This window comes from Gavialis gangeticus, unplaced genomic scaffold, assembly GCF_001723915.1.
Source record: "Gavialis gangeticus isolate Ggan-Ray unplaced genomic scaffold, GavGan_comp1, whole genome shotgun sequence".
Classification (NCBI taxonomy): domain Eukaryota; kingdom Metazoa; phylum Chordata; order Crocodylia; family Gavialidae; genus Gavialis; species Gavialis gangeticus.
The window spans coordinates 43,147,486-43,168,514 of NW_017729031.1; the positions used below are offsets into that span (position 1 = coordinate 43,147,486).

The window sequence follows — 21,029 nt, forward strand, 5'->3', positions numbered from 1 at the left end:
GGCGTCGGGGCGGGACAGCTCGCACACCAGCTCCACGCGCTCCGACGCCACGTACGTGTGCGCCGCCGCCTCATTGGAGCTGACGACTCGCACGGGCGGCTCTGGCGGGGCAAACCAGGGCATCAGCCAGGGTGCCTGGGTCGGGCCAACTCCCTCCTGCTGGGGAGGGGGCTTGACCTGGGGACTCTCCTTGGCAGGAAGTGCTGGTGCTGGTGCTGGTGCCAGTGCCCAAGACAGCACTACAGGTGCTGTGCCACAGGGTGGCAGGGCAGGGGCTCCGTGCAGCAGGGAAGGGGGGTGCCCAGCAGGGGGTGCTGCATGGCAGGGGCAGGAAGGATGGAGCAGGGGGCATCCTGCCCTGACTGTGGGGCTGTGGGATGGGAGCTCATACATGAGCCCAGTGCCTGCGCCCCTGTGGGGTTTGGCCGGATGGCCCAAGGGGCAGCTGAAGGGACACGGGGGGCAGGATGGCAGCAGCTCAGCCCAGGGGCACCAGGGAGGCGGCGGGGCACAGACCCGGAGCCGGTACGGGGGCACTGACCTGCAACGGTGATGCTGTAGAAGACAGAGTCACCACCCACGTTGCACACATACTCGCCCGTGTCCGGCGGCTGGGCCGAGGGCAGGATGAGCCGGCTGCATGGCCCCTCACGCTGCAGCACCAGCCGCTCGCTCTCCTCCACCTCCACCCCGTCCTTGTACCACTGCACTGGGGCACTGGGGCGAGACAACTCGCACACCAGCTCCACGCGCTCCGACGCCACATACGCGTGCACCGCCGCCTCGTTGGAGCTGACGACCCGCACGGGCAGCTCTGGGACAGAGAGAACCATTGCAGAGGCAGTGGGAACAGAGCCCTTGGCCCTGCAAGCTTGTAGCCTGCTTTGTGACAGAGGCAGGCGATGGAGGGACCAGTAAAGGGAGGATGGGGCAAGGTGCTGCTCACACAGGCGCACATGGGTGGCCAAAGCAGTAGTGCATCAAGCAGCCCCCCACGTCTGCCATACCCGGCTTGCAGGTCCACGGGCCCCAGGGGACATGAGAGCATCATGGAGGTTCAAGGGAGGAAGCGGCAATTTCATCCCCGCACCCGGGGCACAGCCAGCTCCCGAGGAGGTGCAGGAGGTGGCGGGACCTGCCCCATGCAGGTGTTGCCTGGCCCAGGAGCAGCTGGAGGTCAGCTGGGGGCCCAGTGCCTTAGGGCTGAGGTCCTGCAGCCCCTCTGTCCCTGGCACCATCATTTAGCGATCACTCTGGTCCTGGCACAGAAATGCCCAGCCCCTTCCCAAGCCCTGCGATGTCCAGGGCCGCGGCCCCTTTCCAGAGCAGCGCGTCCTGAGCTCTGCCCGTCGCCTCACACCAGCTTGGAGCGTCCCCCTCTCACCGGATGGCACTGGGAGAGGGGAGAGACTGGGGCCCCAAGCCCCCCAGGCTTGGTCACATTCACTCTCTCAGACTCTCAGCACCTCTCCCTGCTGAGCGGCTTCCTGGCTCCTTTCAGAGACCCTGGATCATCCTCAGCGCCCCCCTCCACGTCCCTCCACCAGCACCCGCTGTGCTGCACACAGAGCCCGTGCTGCACACAAGGCGGGGGCACGGCTTGGGCCTGGGCTCTTTCCAGTGCCCACCAACCCCCTGGCAGCAGCAGGATTCATAGATGTAGGGTCAGAAGGGACCTACAAAGATCTTCAAGTCCAACCCCTGCCCTGGGCAGGAGAGTAAACTAGGCTCATATGACCCTGGCGAGATGTTCATCCAGCCTCCTCTTAAAGCCCCCCAGGGTAGGAGCCAGCACCACTTCCCTTGGAAGTTGGTTCCAGATCCAACCACCCTGACTGTGAAGTCGCACATCCTGATGTCCAGCCTGAACCTACTCTAGCAACTTGTGGCCGTTATTCCTTGTTACTCTGGGAGGTGCTCGGGGGAACAGGGACTCTCCCATTCCCCGCTCGTCCCCCCTGGTAAGTTTATAGGCAGCCACCAGGTCAGCCTTCTCCTGTGGAGGCTGAACAGTTTCAGGTCCAGCAGTCTCTCCACTGGAGGCTGCGGGGGCAGTGTCAGGGCACGGGCAGGTAGCAGCACACAGGGAGCAGGCAGATACGGGACAAGAGGGTAAGCAACAGCTTGGCTGTAGGCCCGACAAGGCTGCGCACTCCCAAGCTCAGAGCCCTCGGTCACTGGGGCAGGAGGAGCAGGTCAGCACTGGGGGTCCGTCTCTGAGGTCACAGGTGCCCCGAGCCAGGGAGCCCTGGCAGATGTGAGGAGCAGGATGGCAGTGGCTTGGTCCAGGGGCACCAGGGAGGCAGCGGGGCACAGACCCGGGGGCAGTACAGGGGCACTGACCTGCAACGGTGACATTGTAGAAGATGGAGTCGCCGCCTGCGTCGCACACGTACTCGCCCGTGTCCGGCGGCTGGGCCGAGGGCAGGACAAGCCGGCAGCAGGGCCCCGAGCGCTGCAGCACCAGCCGCTCGCTCTCCTCCACCTCCACCCCGTCCTTGTACCACTGCACCGGGGCGTCGGGGCGGGACAGCTCGCACACCAGCTCCACGCGCTCCGATGCCACATACGTGTGCGCTGCCGTCTCGTTGGAGCTGACGACTCGCACGGGCGGCTCTGGCAGGGCAAACCAGGGGCTCAACTTGGATTTTCCCCAACACGCACAGAAGAGCAAGGGGAGATGGGGGCACCTCCCCTTGGCACCATCCTAGGTGGGCTTCACCCCCACCACAGCGCACCAGCAGGCTCACCCCATGCTCAGCAGGGTACACTCAGCACCCAGCTGCCCCAGGCCAAGCAGGGTGCGAGGAGACACCCAGGTCCTCAGGGCAGGAGATGGCAGGTCACTGTGCAGACAGACCAGGGGCAGCCGAGCACAGGGGCAGAGACGGGTGGAGGAGGGAGCCCAGCAGACAGAGCCTCTCCAGCTCTGACTCTGAGCATGGCTGCACAGAGCCCACATGGTGCAGGGTCCCGGGTCCCCAGCCCCACTCACCAGTCACAGTCACGGCAAAGGTTACCACGTCGTTGCCGGTGTCGCACGCATACGTCCCGGAGTGCAAGGGGCAGGCAGAGCGGACAAGCAGCCTCCTCATGCAGCCCTCTGCCTGGATGGTGATGGCATCGCCCCCAGGCACAGCCTCCCCATCCTTGAGCCAGCGCACGGGGGCGTCGGGCCGGGAGACCTCGCACTCCAGGAGCAGGGGCAGCCCCACTGGGAGCGTCTGCACGCGCTGGGCCTCGGGCACCGCAACGATGCGCACCTGCGGGGCTGAGGGCACGTCGCTGTAAGCAGGGGCCAGCACTCCCACCCAAAGCTATCTGCATGGGGCACGGGACATGGCGCATGGGGCTGGGCACAAGCCCGCACCTGTCTGAGGCCCAGGTGCTGCCCTGCACCATCGCAGCTCTGGTCCCACCTGCCCCTGCGTCCCCATGGAGAGAGGCAGAGCCCACAGACCCCAGCAGGATCCCCCTACCCCTTGTAGGCGCCCACTGCCCTGGTGCCCAGCCCTCGCCCCCGGGGAGCCCACATGAGGGCAGAGGGCTGGTGAGCGCTGCAGGGCAGGAGCTCCAGGCGGGAGTCCACAGTACTGCCTTGCCCCAGAACCAGAGGGGCAGCAGCTGCAGCGTGGGCCCAGTGCCCAGCACCTCCCTGTGCCCCCAGTGCAGGGAAACCTCTTCAGCTGAGGAAGCAGCATGTGCCTGCAGCTCAGAAGATGAGTGCCCTGCGGGGAGCCAGGGCAAAAGGGCAGCATTGGACACAGGCCAGGCAGCCACAGGAGCCAGGCACGAGGCCACGCACAAACCGCCAGCTCCAGCGTGGTGCAGGGGAGCACCGGAGGGGAAGGTGCTCATGGGCGGGGGTGCGTGGACCAGCGGGTGCTCATTACTGGCGTGGGGATGGTCAATGCCTGGGCCATGTCCACCTAGCCCCATGGTCTCAGCTGTCCTGCCCACCGAGGCCATGCCCCTCCCACCCTCCCCGGCCAGCGCCTCACCTTGCACATGCAGCATGGCCACATCCTGCAGCCCATGGGCCACGAAGCGCACCTCAGCCCCGTCCTCCGTCAGCCGCACCCCGCGGATCTGCAGTGCGTGCTCTGTCTTGCTGTGCCAGATGCAGCACCGCCGGCCTTCCTGTTCCTTCTCCTCCAGCACCCTTGCCCCATTGAGGAACCAGGCACCACGCACCAAGGCCGAGAGCTCCAAGGAGAAGATGGCATCCTCACCCTCTTGCACCACAGCGTCCTGCAGGGCTCTTTCCACGCGGGCGAGGGGCACTAGAGCACAGGGCAGCACCTCAGCCGGAGACAGGGGCAGCCAGCACAGGGGTGTGCAGCATCACCGACTGCACCTGCTGCTACCGGGACCAGCCCCTTCCCCTCCCTGGGCATGCTGCTGCCCAGCCCTGCCATCTGCCCTGCTGCCCCTGCCCTCCTGAGCTGCATGCGCCCAGCCACCTCCTCGCGGGACCCAGGACATGTCCCCATCTCCTTCTAGTTTGGGAAGGGAACGAACTGGGGCTGGTGCTGGGAAGAGCTGTCTAGCTGTGGCGCTCTGCACAAGTCAGCCCCAGAGCCTGGCATCATCCAAATATCAGAATTGGCATTTTCTGGGTCAGACCCAGGGCCGTCCTGCCCCATCTCCCGTGTCCCAGGGCAGAGAGCAGAGCTGGCAGGCGAGTGCCCGGGGCCGAGTGGGGCTTTCCCCTGTTCCTCCAGCACGGAGGGTCCAGGCGGGGCTGATGCAGAGGCCGGGCCCCTCGCTGCCTGCCCCAGTGCTACCCATGCCCCTTTTCTTCCCGCACGTGTCTGGTCCCTGCTGGATCTGGCTGTGCTCTCAGCTCCCGCTATGTCTGGGGCCACGAGTCCCCCCCTTGGATGCCCCACAGGGGGAAACAGGACTTTGTTTTTCACAGGTGTCCAGCCCCACCTGGCAGCACTTGGGGCAGCGAGGCTGGGGATGGGGGGCCCTGGCACTCACCGAGGTGCGCGGCACCGGGGAACTCGACATGCGCGCTGCATCCGTACTTGTTGACAGCACAGAGGCGAAAGCGGTAGTCGGCCTCGGCGGGGACACTGTCGCCCAGCACCTCCACGGCGCCGGCCGTGTCCGTGGTGAGGCACTGCACCCACTCAGCCGTGCCGGCCTCCTGCCGCTCCAGCACGTAGGCACCGGGTGGGCTGCGATGCACGTCGGGCGCAGGACACCACGTCAGCAGTGCGGCGTTGCTGTGCTCTGTGCTCATGCAGGCGGCCACGGGCGTGCTGGGTGGGACACGCTTCGCACCTGAAACCCCCACCCCAGAGGGCTGCTCTGAGACGTCCCCCGAGCAGGGAAGTGATGCCCAGGGGTGGGGTTGGGACATGGAGCCTCCCCGGGGGCACAGTGCAAGCCCCTGGGAGTCTCAGCCCATCAGACACAGGACCTGTCCCCTGTAACAGCGCCAGCCCTGACCTGGGCCCCGAGCAGTGAACGGCTGGCATGAGTCATTGCCCATGCTAGCCCCAATCCACCCCAGAGCAGAGCCAGGCTCCCTGCTCCCCCCAGCCCCACAGCAGGCTCTCACATTTGACGCGGAGCTGGGCCAAGGTCTCTGAGTCCCCAACAGCGAAGGCAATGATGCCGGCGTCCTCCCGCGTCACGTGCACCAGGACCAGCAGGTGGGTCTTGCCAAAGCTCTTGAGCACGGTGCAGGGCGACTCCTGCAGCTCCTGCCCATTGCGGCGCCAGCAGATGCCCTCCACGGCCTCCCGCGTCTCCACGCAGAAGGCGGCGTTCTCCCCCTCCATGACGTCCAGCTTCCGCGGCAGCCGCTTCACAATCATTCCTGGGACACACCGGGAGGGACCGGGCTCGTGTGAATGGGGGCAGCTAGGACCATGGGGTGTGGCAGGGGACCTGGAGTCCCTGGGGGGCAGTTTGGGATCCCCAGGGTCTCCAAGTTGGCAGGAGCAAATGGGTCAGAAGCAAGCAGCAGGGCAGGGCAGGGGTAGAGGCACCAGGCCCCGGCATCATCCCACCCCCTGTCAGTGGCTCCATGGCCCCATTCCTGCCCCCAACCCCTGCAGTGACCCCGTGGTCCCGGCCCCACACCTCTGACGGAGACCTCAGCAATGCTGCGGCCCTGGTCCTGCATCTCGCAGAGGTAGATGCCATCATCGTCGGTGCGGGCATCGCGGATGGTGAGGCGCCGCACACGGCCCCGCTCCTCCATGAGATACTTGGGGCTGGGCTGCAGCGGCTTGTCCTCCAGGTACCAGGCTGTGGGGATGGTCTCCAGCGGCACCCGGCACTCCAGCACCGCGTCCTCACGCTCCTGGACCTCCACGTCCTCCAGCTGCACCTGGAACCGCACCCGGTGCTCTGGGCCAGCCGGGCCAGGGTGGGGAGACGGGTGCTGCTGAGCGCCTGGGCAGGGGGCACGGCCTGGCACTGCTGCTCCAGGCCAGCAAGCAAAGCTCCCATCACCTCCTCGCCTCTCGCCGTGTCCCCCAGCACTGCCGTCCTGCCTGCGACCCCGCAGTCGGGGGCTCTGCACAATGCCCCCACGGCACCCCCAGCCAGGGGCTCCTCTCTCCCTGCCCCTGGAGCCTCAGACCCTGTGTACTGGCTGGCTCCTCTACCCCAGTGGCGAGCCCGTGACTGTTCCCAGCCCCTGTGACCCCCTGCTCCCCCCGCACTGCAGTCCTCTGGGCAGCCCGGCCCCAAACGCACCCCGCACACGGTGCAGCGCTCCGCGGCCCCCCCCCCCGCCGCCACCCCTTGGTGCCGACGGCTGGGTCTGGCGCTGGCCCCGGCTACCTGCTCTGCCCAACCCTGGGGGAAGCCGGCCCAGCTCTGGCTCCTCTCACCGCTTCCCCCACATCCTCCCAGCACAGCAGCTGCGGACACTGCCCCCGCCTGCCCCTTGGTCCCCCGTACCCAGCCTGCCTCATCTCTGGACCCTTCCCAGCCCCAGCCAACATTGCACCCGCCTGCCCTGTCTGCCGGCACCAGCCCCACAACCTGCTGGTCCAACAAGCTCCTTCTGCACCCGCCGGCCCCCCAGGCTGCGAGAGGCTCCCCCAGGCACCTGCAGCGCCATGCCCCATAGGATCCCAGAGCCGCGGCTCCGGCAGGGAGCTGCAGGGTCACGTCCAGTCCCTGCCCTGCTCGAGGCAGGGTCAGCCCTGTCCAAACCAGCCCAGACAAACCCTGAGTCCAATCTCTGAGCACCACGACATGGGCCCAGGCATCGCCCCTGCCCTGGGGGAAGAAGGGGGCTGCGGCCACCAGCCCAGCACAGGGACTCTGCAGGCACCCGAGCCCCCGTTCAAAGGAGGGGGCTAAGCGTGACCCCCCCCATCTGCCCCTGCAGCTATTGCCCCAGAGGAAGCCCCAGTGCTGGTGTGACCCCCATCCCCAGGGTCTCCTTGCCCTGGCCTCGCCTGGCCCAGCCCAGCACTGTCTGTCCCTGGCAGGGCTGCAGGGCTATTTGGGGTGGCAGCTCGGAGGGCAACGTGCGGTCTCTGGCTCTCAGTCCCCTGCTCCCAGTGTCTTGCACCAGTGTCACCCCTGCCAAGGCCCCTGTGGGTCCCACTGCCTGGGCAGAAGAGACTCCACTCGTCCGGGCAGCAAACCCTGGCCCCGAGCCTCAAGGGACCAGCCAGCCTCACAGGCGACAGCCCCCGCGCAGGCGGCTGGCCATCCAGGCCCAGCAGCCAGAGCTAGAAGCTGCCCCCAGGAAACATCCCGGGGGTGGATGGAGCTCTGGAAACACAAAGCGCGGGAGCCCTGGGCAGGACGGGGACCAGAGGGTCCATGCGGCACACGGCCAGACCCCGCCAGGCAGCAGGACGGGGTGGAGGAGGGAGAGGACAGCGCCTGGGGCGGGGGGCACTGGGAGCACGGAGGGGAGCCCAGGAGCGAAGGCCATGCGACAAGGTCCCTGCCAGGACCTGGAGCTGGGTCACAAAGGGCAGGGAATGAGGGGCAGGGCAGGCCCACGCTGCAGCCGCACTGGGAAAGTGTGTCCCGAAGCTGCCCCGCTTGAGGCTGCAGACCAGACGGGGTGCCAAGGGCTCGAGGCCGCCCCGCCCAGGCCAGCTGGGACTGGGAACACCATATCTTGCCGGCAGACGAGGAGCAGGGACAAGTCAGATATGGAGCTCACACCCCCCGCATCATCCTGCTGCAGCACCACCCTGGACCCGCTCTGGGGCCTCGTGCGAGCCCTGCCCCCACCCGTCACCCCTTGGCACCAGCGTGCCCAGCTCCACCCACGGCCAGCACAAGGGCCGGCCGGCCGGCCAGGGGCCCTTGGCACTGCCCTGACTCTCCCAGGCCTCAGCCCCCCAGGCTCTGCAGCTGCCGGGGGGGGCTCCACCGCCTCACACAGCAGGTGCCTGGCAGCCGGCCCTGCGGCTCAGGCCAGACCTGTCAGCGCTCGTCACTCGCGGGGCACTGCCCACCCACGACACCTCAAGCCCTCTGGTGACACCCAATCACTCCTAATGCGGCCCCGGCACACACAGGCGGGCACAGGGCCAGGCCTCGGCCAGCTACAGCCAGCAAGCGCAGACGGCCGCGCTGCCCTGACCGCAGCTGCCCCACCAGGGCAATGGCCAGGCCCAGCAAGCGGTCCTGAGCCGCTAAGGGGTGTGGGACAGCCAGCCCCCGCCACCCTCTCCTGGGGCGGTACCTCGCACACAGAGCTGCACGGCGCTGAGCGTCTGGCCGGCCGTGTTGGAGGCGGTGCAGACGTAGAGCCCCCGGTCCTGGGGCTTGCAGTACAGCACCTTCAGGATGAAGTAGCCCTCGCGGTCCTCATAGGCCAGGTGCCGGCGGCCTGGCACGACGGCCTTCCCGTCCTTCTTCCACATGATCTCGGGCTTGGGCTTGCCCGTCACGTAGCACCGGAACTTGGCGTGTTTCCCCTCGCTCACGGCAAACGCCTTCGCCCGCGGCGCGCTGGGGGCCGCCTCGCCGTTGGTCAGGGCCGCCCAGGGCTCAGGCTCGGGCCCCGCTGCATGCCGGTGCCGCGGTCCTGGCTGCTCCGGCGCCTTGTCGCAGCAGCTCAGGAGCAGGCAGTTCCGGGGGGGGCCCAGGGAAGGGCCGTCACGTGGCTCCCGGGACCAGGGGTCTACCAGGAGCACTGCGGCCGCCAGCGCTTCCCCGGCGCGGTTCCGAGCGCGGCACACGTACACGCCGCCATCCGGGGGCCGGGACCCGAAGATCCGCAGGAAGTGCCAGTCCTCAGGCTCCTTGCCCACACAGAAGTGGCTGCTCTCGAAGAGGTCAGAGAGCTTGCGCCCGTCCTTCTCCCACTCCAGCACGGGGCCCGGCTGCCCCAGCACCCGGCAGCTGAACGACACATCCTCCCCGCGGCTGACGCGCAGGGAGAGGGGCCGGGCCAGGAAGACGGGGGCCCGGTCATCGGGGTGCCCCTCGCAGCGCAGCTCCCCGGGCTCCACCTTGAGCGTGGCAGCAGCGTAGGTCTCGCCGACGCTGTTCTTGGCCTTGCAGATGTACTGCCCACTGTCCTCGGGCGTCACCCGCGAGACCAGCAAGCTGTACATGTTGCCCTCGGCCTGCACACGGAAGCGCCCGGCTGGCGTGATGGGTGCCTTGTCCTTCTCCCAGGCGATGCTGGGCTGCGGGTCCCCCGTGATCTGGCACTTAAGGAGGGCATCGGCGCCACTCTGCACGGTGAACGTGCGGGGGTAGGCCAGGAACCTGGGGGCCCCTCCAAACACGTCCATCTCCGCGTCTGCGGGGGCCGCGGCTGGGACCGGGCACCTGTGGGGCAGAACCGCGGCTCACAGCAGGCGTCAGGCTCCGGGAGCAGGGATCTGCAACGGGGGAGAGGCTGGTGATGCCCCGCCGCCCTGCTAGGAGCCCCAGCGAGGTGGCAACGGGCCCTGACCCCCCTCGCTCCCAGCACAGACCGGGGCTCCTTGGTGCCACAGCCCAGCGGACCCCACGCACGCCGCGTGGGCTGCAGCCCGGGCCTGGCCACGCTGCCGCCGGCCCCTGGATTCCCCGCCGGGCTGGGTGCATCGGGTTTCCCTGCCAGCTGCCAGCCCGGCCTATTGTTAGCCGGTTATTTCGGTCTCTGGGGCCCCCGCCTCCCTGGGGACTCTGCGCACTTCCTCAGGGGCTGGAGCTGGGACTCGCGGCGCGGCCCTGGGCATCGAGAGTGGGGAGGGGGCTGCTGGGGGGAACCGGCCCTCAAAGGCAACCGAGCCCAAGGGACGGATGAGCCGGACACGGGGCCTCCAGCTCCCCTAGGACAGGGACTCCTGGTAGTCTCCCCCCTGGGGACAAGTGGGGCAAGACCCCCCAGCCCCTTCCCAGCTCAGTGCCAGCGGGAAGCAGGCAGCAGTCCCACCTGCCACCTGTGCCCAGCGCCAGCAGGCAAAGGGCAGGGGCAGGGGGCAGAGGCCAAGGGGCTCTGGGGGCAAGGGGCGGGGGCGGCAGATCTGCCCCTCCCATGGGGACATTCCTGCGGCCTCACGCGCCGCGGCCGCATTCCTGCCGTGCCTGGCCCGGCTCAGCCGCGGCGCTGATAAGGGCTGTCACTGACTCCAGGCCCTTCTCAGGATGGCGCGGGGCCTGCAGCGCTCGCCTGCATCAGGGCAGAGAGTGGACAGGGTGGGGGCAGGCAGTGGACGCCTGGGTGGGAGCTGAGGGCAGAGGCCCAGCCCGGGCCCTGCGTGGTGAGGGGTGCAGGGGCAGCTTGCTTGGGAAGAGGCAGCGCAGCAGCCCCTTCCCCTCCCCAGCGCAGGAAGAGCCCCTGCATCCTGCTCACGGGCATTTCTGGTGAACTGAGTTGGTCACCAGAGCCCAGGGCTTGCGCATGGATGCACGGACCCAGCCCGGGCTCACGGACCTGCTCCTGGCCCTGGCAGGGACCTCCAGCCCCGCTCCTGCAGGGGACGGTGTCCATCACCCGCACAAGGAGCAGGCAGCTCGGCCCCCCTGGACAGGCTGCGGCCCGCGACACCGCCCTGCCCAGCACACGCCTGCACCCGTCTCCTGCAGGCCCCGGGCGCCAGGCTGGCAGGCGAGAGGGGCCAGCCGCCAATACTCACGGAGAGGGCCACGACCCTTCTGCGACACTGGGACCCTCAGGACGCTGCGCCCATTCCCTGCGAGAGTGCCTGGTCATGCACACCCCGTCCGTCCGTCCGCCATGCACACATCTGCCGTCTGGCCCTGCTCCTCGTCGGCTCCTCCGACGTCTCGTCTCTCGTCGCCGCCTGGCCCCTGCGGCCCGGCTCCCCACCTCGCTCTGCCGCCTGCGCTCTCCCCGGCGGCTGCTGCCTCCCCCAGCTCCACTCCCAGGGTGTCAACACGCAGGGACCCGACGTCACAAATGCCTGCAGCTGCTGTCCCCAAAAATATCCCCTGATGACACGCGGGGCTGATAAGCGGGAGCCTGCTCTGCTCAGAGCCGGGCTGGGCTATGTATAGAGCCCGGCCAGAGCCCGGCCTGGGGCAGGACGCAGCCGTCCCTGGCCCCGCAAAGCAGGGGCTGCCGGGGACCGGGCAGCTCGAGGAGAGCGCAGAGGACACCCCGATTCGGAGCAGCCCCCAGGGCGGGACCCCTGGGAGCAAGGGCAGCCCCCACCCTGAGCAAGGACCAACGGGAGGAGACGCAGGCCCTGGCCCTTCAAACTGCCCGGCCTCCTCAGGGCCCGCGCCCCCGGAGGGGCTCAGCAGCCCCAGCCACATCCCCCTGCCCGAGCTCCGCCACTGCCTGGGGTCACAGCCCTGCCCTCCTCCCAGCACCTGGCCTGGCCTGGCCTGGGCCCCTCAGCATGCCCTGCCCTGCCCCTCCACCCCCAGGCCCAGCTGCCCTTCCCCAGGGAGCCCTCTCAGCCCGCCTGGCCCAGACCCAGACCCCTGTCTCCCCCTACCCCGCTCCCAGGCCTGCCCGGCCTCCGCTCTCCCGCTCGGGGCTCTCACAGCCTGGCCTGGCTGGGCCTGGGGTCTTAGCCCCTTTTGTCCCCCTGCCCCCTGCTCAGCCACCCCTCCCCAGGCTTCCCTCCCTCTGGCTGGGAACGGGACCAGGCCAAGGGGCAAGGCACCAGGCTCCACGCAAGAAACCCCCTGTTGCGGGCCCAGAGCACCACGCAGGGGGCAGGGCCCAGCTGGGGTCACTGGGGCGCAGGCAGGCCGTCTCCTCACAGCCCTGCCTGCCCTGGTCTCCACAGTCCCGCTCCACAGACCCCTCTGCCCGGGGCCTGGGCAGGGGCTGGCCCTGCAACGGGCCCCGCCGAGACGTGGGGCAGAGGCTGGCGCCTGGGGAACAAGCGCCGGATGCACCGGCTGGCGTTAGCCCGACAGGGACCAAAGGGAGCCCTGCCCCGGGGCCGACAGCTCACGCCAGGGCCTCACGTGAGGCACATAGGAAATAAGCAGCAATGGGCAGGGTTGGGGGTCACTGCCCGGACTGCCGCGCTGCAGGCACCGCATCCTGGAGAGGGGCCCTGGGGGGACCAGGACAAGGGGAGGAAGGCGGCTGGCGAGGGACAACCCGGCCAGCCTGGGACCCGGAACAACCTCGGGGCTGGAGCTAGACCCCAGCAGGACCCAGCACCTGCAGCCGAGCCCTACTGCCAGGAAGAGCTGGGCAGAGCGGGCCAGGTGCCCTGCCCGGTGCTCAGCACTGCCAGCCCCATGGCATGAGCAGGGCCAGGCCTCGTTGCAAGCAGAGCGACCCACACAGAGGCCCCGACTCGCTGCAGGCGCAGGCCAGGTGGTGGGGGAGCATCACGCCGCCTTTGCAAGGAGCTGGGCCCGGCGTTGCCTGCGCGCCCAGGCCTGCGCCCCCCTGCCCCGGTCGCCCTCGCGGGGCGGCACTGTCCTTGCATTCCAGACAGCTCCTTGTTTTCGCTGCCCAGAGATAATATTCACGGCGAGCAGACGTTTGCGTCAGTGGCAGATACATCTCAATGCCACCCTGCCCCAGTCAGAGCCCAGCACAAGCTGAGCCAGGCGCACAGGCTGCGCCCGACAGCGCAGAGGCCCCTGCCTGCCCCAGCCATGCTGCTGCTGCTGCTCCTGCTGCTAGGCCTGCTGGCCCCCCCCGCCCTGCCGGGCTGCAGTGAGGCCGAGGTTGACCGGCAGCTTGTCCTGGCCAAGATCCGGGCCCAGGTCCTGGAGCACCTGAGCCCAGCGGCCCCGGGAGGCAGGGCCCAGAAGGAGCGGAGGGAGGTGCGTCGGCGGCATGCCCTGGGGACCCTGCCTCTCCGGCCACAGGACCAAGAGGACACCTCCCAGGTGATCCTCTTCCCCTCCACAGGTGAGAGCAGGGGCTGGGGAGCAGGGGGGGCAGGCAAGTCAGGCTGCAGCTTGGGGGTCAGGGGGCAAGTGCAGCAAGGGAAAGCGCCGGAGGAGGGGCTGTGCTGGGCCAGGGTCCGGGCTGGGGGCTCCTGCGCCCCTCAGCTGGGCCAGCGGGGGCAGGGGTACAGCACCGGGTCCCCAGAGCCCCGATGGGAGGCAGCGCAGCCGCCTCAGCAGGGCGCCCGGTCTGGGCTAGCTCAGTCTCTGTGCCAGAGGCAACACCCCGGCCCTGCGCGATGGGGGTAGAGGGTGTGCGGCGCTCCGCACCGGGGACACCCACCAGCCCAGCCCCGGTCCTGGCTCTACCCCCAGACCCCTGCTAGCCCTGCCCTGGGCTCCCCCACAGCTCTGCCAGAGCCCCTCGCCCCTGCCTGCCCAGTCCTATGGGCCACCCCTGCCCCAGGTCCCCCGCTCGCCCCGGCCTGGCCCTCCACTGCCGCCTCCAATGCCCCAGATGCAAGCTCCGTTCTCCCCCGCAGCCCCGAGAGGTGCCAGCACCAGGCAGGGACTGCTGGGGACGGTGGCAGGCTGCGGGAGGCCTCCAGACGGATGAACATCCCCAGGAGGGATGAACCGGAGCCTCCCCTCTGCCCTCCTGCCCCGGCGGCAGGACCCCTCCAAGTGCCCCCAGGGCTGTGTCACCTGCAGCTGCCTCGCCCCGCTCCTGGCCGCAGAGGCAGGGACATCCCCAGCGCACTGGCCCATGGCTGGTGGGGCAGGGCTGTGGGGGCACATCTGGGAGCGGCAGAGGAGGGTCTTGGCTGGCTGGGCACAGGGGTCGTGGGCACGGGCCTCACTGGCCGGGTCTGGGGCTCTCCAAGCAGCTGCGTGAGCCTGCTTGTGGGGCTTCCCTAGGCATGAGCCCACCTCCCTCATGCACGAGCACACCTTCCTCGTGCAAGCCTGTGCACCATGGTGGCTGTTTCACCTGTGCTTGCACAGCTCACAAGCACCGAAGTGTTCTGGGCCCAGGAGGGGTGTTATCAGCAAGGCCAGGGCAGCATCAGCTCAGCAGCTGGGGCCAGACCACAGCCAGGCCCTGAGCATGCTCCAGCCACCTCCACTCCTGCCATGGGCCAGGCCCTGTCCCCTGCCCCACACCCCAGCACCATTGCAGTTGCTGGGCACTGGGGTCAGTCTCCTCGCCCCAGCCCCAGACAGGCTCTCCTGGGTGCTGGCTGGGGCCAGGGCTCCATAGCACCCAGGTGAGGACCTGGGGGTTGCAGGTGCTCGAGGGAGCTGCTGTGCTCCATGCACAACCCAGGGAGTAGAGCCCCCATGCCCAGCCCTGCTCCATCCCCACCTGCAGCCCCTGCTTGCAGCCCTGCAGGCTGGAGCCACACACCGGACCCGCCGGGCTGAGGACTGGGGACTGGGGCAGGATGCAGGAGACCCCAGCCAGTGCAGACCCGCTTCCTCTGCTTGCAGATGTGCCATGTGAGCCTCTGCAGCCGGCCGCGCTCCTGGAGGATGAGGGAGTCTTCACCTACCTCTTCCAGCCGTCACCGCACACGCTAACCCGCATGGTGACCTCTGCCCAGCTCTGGTTCCACACGGGCAGTGCCGCCACGGTCCCGCCAGGCCCCTCTGCCACCCCCAACTGCTCGACCGCTGGCACTGACGTGCTGATCCTGTCGCCGCAGGGCCAGGTGGCCGTGGGGGCTGCGGTGGTGCCGGCGCCCGAGCACTGGACCGTGTTCCAGTTCGCACCCCCATTCCTGCGCTACATCTCGCAGCGGCTCTTCGTGCTGCTGGTGCGCTGCCCGCACTGCCCCTGCGTGGCTGACGCCGACAAGATGCCCTTCCTCGTGGCCACCACCCGGCCCCGAGGGGCTGACCGAGCCCGGCGCTCCTCGGTGCCCTGGTCCCCCGCTGCCCTCAACCTGCTGCAGCGCCCGTCAGAGGACGTGGCTGCCCATGCCAACTGCCACCGCGCCGCCCTTAACATCTCATTCGAGGAGCTGGGCTGGGACAAGTGGATTGTGCACCCCAGCTCCTTCCTCTTTCACTACTGCCACGGCAGCTGCTCCGACGCTCATGCCCTCACCCACAAGCTGGGCTTCCGCCTCTGCTGCGCCGCCCTGCCAGGCACCATGCGGCCCCTGCGTGTGCGCACCACCTCCGACGGCGGCTACTCCTTCAAGTACGAGACCGTGCCCAACATCCTGGCCCAGGACTGCGCCTGCATCTAGCGCTGCGCAGGCCTGCCGGCTCCCCGAGCCCTGCCACGTGGAGCCACAGCGCAGGCGCCTTGTCACTGCCCGACAGCCTCAAGCAACACCCGCAGCTGGCTGGCACCGTATCCTCCCTGCGCGCAGCTCGGCCGGCAGCTCCCTCGATCCACTCGTTGGCTGCGGACGTGGCTCCCCGCTTCTGGCCACCTTGCCTGCCTCTTGTCCGTGTGTCGGTCTGTCCCTCCAGATACACTCGTGGCAGCGAGCTCCCACTGGCACTGGGCAGGTCGGAGCCTGACTCTGCTCCAGCCTGGATTGGGGGATGCCCGAGCTTGATGGGACAGGCCAGAAACACCAGTAGTGGGGCAGTGTCAGCCCCGCCACTCCCAGCTCTGACGCCCCGCGCCCTAGCCCCAGCAGTGCCAGCATCCCCGGCCCCCAGCCCTGGGCAGAGCAGCAAGGGTTTCACCTCGCTCAGCACTGGTGCCAGGCTGGGCACCGGGCAGGAGGTACCCCGTGGCCCTGCCGGGCTCTGCTGTGCAGAGGAACTGGCTCCAAGCTGACCCGGGCCTGGGTGCTCTGAGCAGGGTCCCGTGCAGGCCAGCCCGGGGCAGTGATCTCTGCCAGGGGAGCCCCACAGCCCAGCCCCACACGTTGCTGCCTCAGCAGAGCTGCAGGAAGCAGGAGTCAGCAAGGAAGTCACAGGCATGCACACAAGGGAAGCAGACAGGCGCTGGGCGGGGGGGCCAGTCCAGCCCTGCTAGCAGCCCTGCGGGGCACAGCTTGGCGCTGACCCATCCAGGGCACAGCGGGGCCCTCAGCAACACGGGCGCCCCTTGGTCCCCGCAAGGGGGTGGGCTCCCCGCGGAGAATCATCCCCCCTGCAGAAATGGGGGCCAGAGCGAGGCCCAGGTGAAAAGGGGTGGTGGCGCTGGAAGGTCGCAGGGAGTGGCGGAGAGCACCGGCACGGGGGGAGCAGGGGCCGGGTGCGCCGCGGGCAGGGGAGCAGAACCTGTTCCACCGCCACCTGCTTGCGCGCAGAGCAAATAAACCCTTTTTTTTTTTTAAGCAAAAGCAGCTGGATTGCGAGCTCCAACCAGCGGCAGCCACGGTGCAGCCTGGCCACTTTGGCAGTACTGCCTGGCCACATCGCCAATGCCAGCTGCACCGCGCAGGGCCTGCTCGCCGGGCAGGCTCGCACTGTGGGGAAGGGGCCCAGGCAGCAGAGAGGGGCTCCAGGCCAAGGGGCCCCAGATGCAGTGCTGGCTACAGAAGGGGCAAGGAGGGTGGTGCAGAGGCCCGGCTCTGCCCAGCCCTTGTGCCCAACTCTGTTCCCTCCCCAGGCTCAGGGCACTCTCACTCAGATTGCAGCAGGGGTAGAGCCACCAGACAGGCAGCCAGACCCAGCCCATGGACAAGGGCTTTGGTCCATGTGGCAGGGCTGCGCTTCCCCCAGGGCCAGCCACAGAGATGCCCCCAGCCCCTTCCGCAGGGCAGGGGCCCCTGGCTGCTCTGCGTGCTCCGAGCTGGGCTGGTGGGCTCCTCTCCTCTAGGAGACCAGAGCGATCCCACAGCCGATCCCAGAAGCTGTGTCATTCCCACAGCGCTCTGGGCTCGTCCTGCGCCACGCAGCCCAAACCGGGTGGTCGTGGAGGGCACTGGCTCGAATCTGGCCCAGGCCTTTGGCCCCTTTGTCTCCAGGGCTACGGCTCCAAGTGGGGCAGGACCATTGGGGCGCAGCAGGTCACAGAACTGGAGCCGACAGCAGCTCTCTCAGCTCAAGCCAGTGTGCCTGGTGGGCTGCCGTCACCTGGAGCAGCTCCCAGCCAGCGAGGCCCAGGCTGCACTGGAGCCCCCATGGCAAGCACCAAGCCCTGCCCCAGCCCCTGCACCCCCTGCTCACTTGCCCCAGCCCCCCCACCCCACGTGCCTCACACCCCGCTCACCTGCCCCAGCCCCCACATCCTGCTCGCCTGCCCCAGCCCCCCTGGTCCTCCGCCTCATGGGCTGTCCGCTCTGTCCCCTATGCAGCTCCCCCCTCCCCAAGCAGCCAGACACCAGGCTCCATACAAAACATTTGCAGGTTTTACTAAATATAAAAAGACTTCACCAATTGATCAAGTAAAAAAAAAAGGTACAAAACACCCGCGTGAGCCAGGCCCAGACCCTGCCAACCTGCCTGGTGCATCCCCCCGCCCCGGGGGGCCCTGAGGCCTGGAATGTGACAGGATCAACTTTGGTCTGGACGCCGTCCGCTTCCACCGCAAGCAGAAGCCAGGCACCGGCGGGGGGGCAGGCTGGGGGCAGAGCCCTGCCTGCAGGGAGCTGGGCGCCCCTCAGCCCCCCATGCACAGTTAGCCACTGCCAGGGGCAGTCGCAGCCTTTCGTACCTAGTGCAGGGGGTGAAGGTGCCTCCCACAGCAGAGCTGCGGCCCCCGAGGCTGGCCACCAAACCCGCGCTCCCTGCGGATAGACCGGGCGAGCGAGCTGGATGCTGCTGGCAGGAGGGCCCCAAGCAGCTGGACCCTGCATGAGCCCCTGCTGCCATGGGGAAGCACCAGCTTGTCAGCCCCCTTCATCCACGGGGACCCCCACGGGCCCTTCCCCACAGCAGCACATGGCTGGAGGAAGCAGGGAGGGTCCTGTGCCAGGGGCAGGGCAGGGGCCAGGGCACACGCAGGGCAATCTAGCAAATGTACAAAAATAAGATATTCCCTTTTAAAAAAAGTAAAAAAGCAAAGGAAGGCAAGTTCCTATGGCCCCTCCCAGCCAGGCCGGGCACCGGAACACCCCACCAGTCCACCCCACCCCACGGGAGAGGGAGGGGCCGCAGCCCCCGACACAGGCTGCCATCCGTCCGCAGGGGACTCATCCAGAGCACACGTGGTCACAGAGCACCATCGCCGTCTCCATGGGCCCTGGTGTGACACAGCCGCTCACAGCCCTGTGGGAAGCAGAACACGCGGGTCAGGGCTCACGCTGCAGACGCTGAAAGGGACCTGCCTCCAGAGCGGTGAGGAGCTCCCTCCAGCCCCGGGCGTCCCAGAGCCGTGCTGGGAACCACAGCCCCTCAGAGCCCAGCACAAGAACTGCCCTGCGCTGGCTCACACCCAGGGCCATCCTGCCCCATCTCCCACGTCCCAGGGCAGAGTGGAGCTGGCAGGCGAGTGCCCGGGGCCGCGCGGGGCTTTCCCCTGCTCCTCCAGCACGGAAGGTCCCGGCAGGGCTGGTGGAGAGGCCGGGCCCTTTGCTCCCTGCCCCAGCGCTCCCCGCGCCCCTTTCCTCCCCGCACGTGTCCGGTCCCCGGTGGATCCGGCTGCACGCTCAGCTCCGCCACGTCTGGGGCCACAAGTCCCATCCACCCTTTATGACTCGCTGAAGAAACAGAACTTCCTTTTGTTAAACTTGCTACCTGCTCGCTTCACGTTGTGACCCCTCGTTCTTGCCTGGTGAGCCAGTAACAAATCCTGATTGCGTCTCTCCACAATTCAGGATTTTATAAGTCCTTGTCACGTCCCCACCCAAGCACCTTTCTCCTAAACTGCGCAGGCCTAGCCTTTTGGTTTCCCCCGGGGTACAGGGGAAGCGCCAGCCCTGCACAGCTCAGCCCCTGGGGGCACGGGGCCGGGGCCAGCTCACCTGTGACCCGCTCGCAGAGGCCGCCCTCCTTCTCGTGGGCGAAGTTGAGGCGGTTCTGCTCGGCGGCGATGCCGTTGGCCTCGGGGCTGCTGCTACGCGAGGGGCTGGCGGTCTCCAGCGTGGGCTGCAGGTGGAAGGCCATCTCCAGGTGCTCCTGAGCCAGCCGCAGGTGCTTGCACAGCCGCTCCAGCTCGTGCTTTGGAGGGGCCCCCACACCACCGAGGGGGTCCCCGTAGTCCAGCTTGTCGTGGGCCAGCGGGGCCTTCAGGGCCAGGGGCTCCTTCTTCAGCGAGTGGTAGGTGGGGGGTGCGCTGGGTGCCTTCTTGGCGTAGTGCGGCGTGGGGTGGGTGCCGTCAGGGGGTGGGAGCTCGCTGCCGCGTCCCAGCGCGTCCCGGAGGCGGCCCACACCCAGGTGGCAGAGCTCGCAGAGGGTGAGCAGGAGGCACAGCCCGCTGACCGCGTACATGATCAGCAGGAAGATGGTCTTCTCGGTGGGCCGCGAGACGAAGCAGTCGACAGTGTGGGGGCAAGGGCCGCGAGAGCACACGTAGGAGGGGCTGACCTCCAACTGGTACAGCAGGTACTGCCCGCCCAGGAAGGCCACCTCCAGCCCCGCGCGGCACAGCAGGTGCAGCACGTAGGCCCGCATCAGCCCATCCTGCTTGATGCGCCGGCGCCCGTCGTGCTTCTCGCTGCCGTCCTCCCCACCCTTCCTCTCCCGCTCAGCCTCGATCTCCTCGAAGATCATTGGGTCCTCCTCATTATCGTCCTCTGCCTCCTCGTAGTCCCGCCCGGCGCCGCGGCGCACGACGGGCATGCATGCCCGGCGCCGCGGGTCAGGGGTGCGGGCGATGCGGTGCATGGCGAAGCCCAGATAGAGCACGGACGGGGTGGCCACCATGATGATCTGGAAGATCCAGAAGCGGACGTGGGACAGGGGCGCGAAGGCGTCGTAGCACACGTTCTCGCAGCCCGGCTGCTGCGTGTTGCACACGAACTTGCTCTGCTCGTCGTAGTAGATGGACTCGCCGCCGACCGCCGTCAGCACGATGCGGAAGACGATAAGCACCGTCAGCCAGATCTTGCCCACGAAGGTCGAGTGGTTGTTGATCTCCTCTAGGAGCCGCGTCAGGAAACTCCAGCTCATCCTGGTCCGGCAGTCAGCTCAGACCCTGCAGCGGGGGGAGAAGGGGAAGGCGATAAGCCTCGGAGCCAGCCCAGGCTGTGCCCAGCACCCCCAGCAGAGAGGATGCCCCCCAGGGACCCCAGCCCCAGCTGCAGCAAAGCCCTGGCTTCCCTGTGGGAGAGCCCTACCCGGCTCAGCTTCCTCCTCCCCAGTCCTCACTGCCCGTGTGCCCTGGGGAGCTGCTCCCACTTCCCCATGGCGTGAGGGCGGCCTGGCACAGAGCCACATCCAGGGCCGAGGACATGTGTCGCGTCCAGGCAGCGCCCGGGGTCAGGGGAGGGGCCGTGCTGGCAGGCAGCAGTGCCGGGGCTCAACGCTGCGGGTGCCAAGGCGCCGTATGGCACCGAGGCCGGGCCTGGGGCTGGCTGCAGGGCTGGGCCTCTCCTCTGGCAGCTGCCCTGGGGTTCCCCAGGCCCTGGAGGCCCCTGCCCCACTGCCCGACGCTGCCTCCCCAGGGCAGAGGGCAGAGGCCCCCGGCCGCGGGGGTGGGCACTAGGCAGGGTGCACAGTGGACGAGGCCCAGCCATGGGGCACAGGAGGGTCTGGGGGCCCCTGTGGGGGCGGGGGCAGGGCAGAGCCCCCTCCCACCCCAGGGTTTGCTCCTCCACGTCAGCGATAACGTGCCCCCTCCCTGCAGCTCCCCGCGCCCCCCCGGGGCCCAGGCGGCCCCCCGCCCCTCCCGGGCTCCAGCACCG

The 21,029-nt window shown here is 68.5% G+C and overlaps 3 protein-coding genes across 3 annotated transcripts in view; 1 reads left to right on the forward strand and 2 right to left on the reverse strand.

Annotated features, from left to right (window-relative positions):
* Positions 1-9,786, reverse strand: part of OBSL1 (obscurin like 1) — a 45,471-nt gene extending 35,685 nt beyond the window's left edge. Inside the window, exons 1-9 of the mRNA XM_019522836.1 lie at positions 8,687-9,786; positions 6,100-6,369; positions 5,573-5,833; positions 4,987-5,292; positions 4,002-4,283; positions 2,996-3,271; positions 2,344-2,616; positions 542-814; positions 28-101 (exon numbers count right to left, since the gene is read on the reverse strand). Of these exons, the coding sequence (XP_019378381.1) occupies positions 28-101; positions 542-814; positions 2,344-2,616; positions 2,996-3,271; positions 4,002-4,283; positions 4,987-5,292; positions 5,573-5,833; positions 6,100-6,369; positions 8,687-9,746 (3,075 nt within the window). The 5' untranslated portion in view covers positions 9,747-9,786. The remainder of the gene's footprint in view (positions 1-27; positions 102-541; positions 815-2,343; positions 2,617-2,995; positions 3,272-4,001; positions 4,284-4,986; positions 5,293-5,572; positions 5,834-6,099; positions 6,370-8,686) is intronic.
* Positions 9,787-13,035: 3,249 nt separating this feature from the next.
* On the forward strand, positions 13,036-16,572 carry INHA (inhibin alpha subunit). Its single transcript, XM_019522680.1, has 2 exons — positions 13,036-13,294; positions 14,764-16,572. The coding sequence occupies exons 1-2, from the start codon at positions 13,036-13,038 to the stop codon at positions 15,525-15,527; spliced, it is 1,023 nt and encodes a 340-aa protein (XP_019378225.1). The 3' UTR covers positions 15,528-16,572.
* Positions 16,573-17,571: 999 nt separating this feature from the next.
* On the reverse strand, positions 17,572-20,425 carry LOC109301491 (gap junction gamma-1 protein-like). The gene is made up of 2 exons (XM_019522679.1): positions 19,149-20,425; positions 17,572-18,453 (listed from the first exon to the last, which is right to left on the reverse strand). The coding sequence occupies exons 1-2, from the start codon at positions 20,293-20,295 to the stop codon at positions 18,446-18,448; spliced, it is 1,155 nt and encodes a 384-aa protein (XP_019378224.1). The 5' UTR covers positions 20,296-20,425; the 3' UTR covers positions 17,572-18,445.
* Positions 20,426-21,029: the final 604 nt, after the last annotated feature.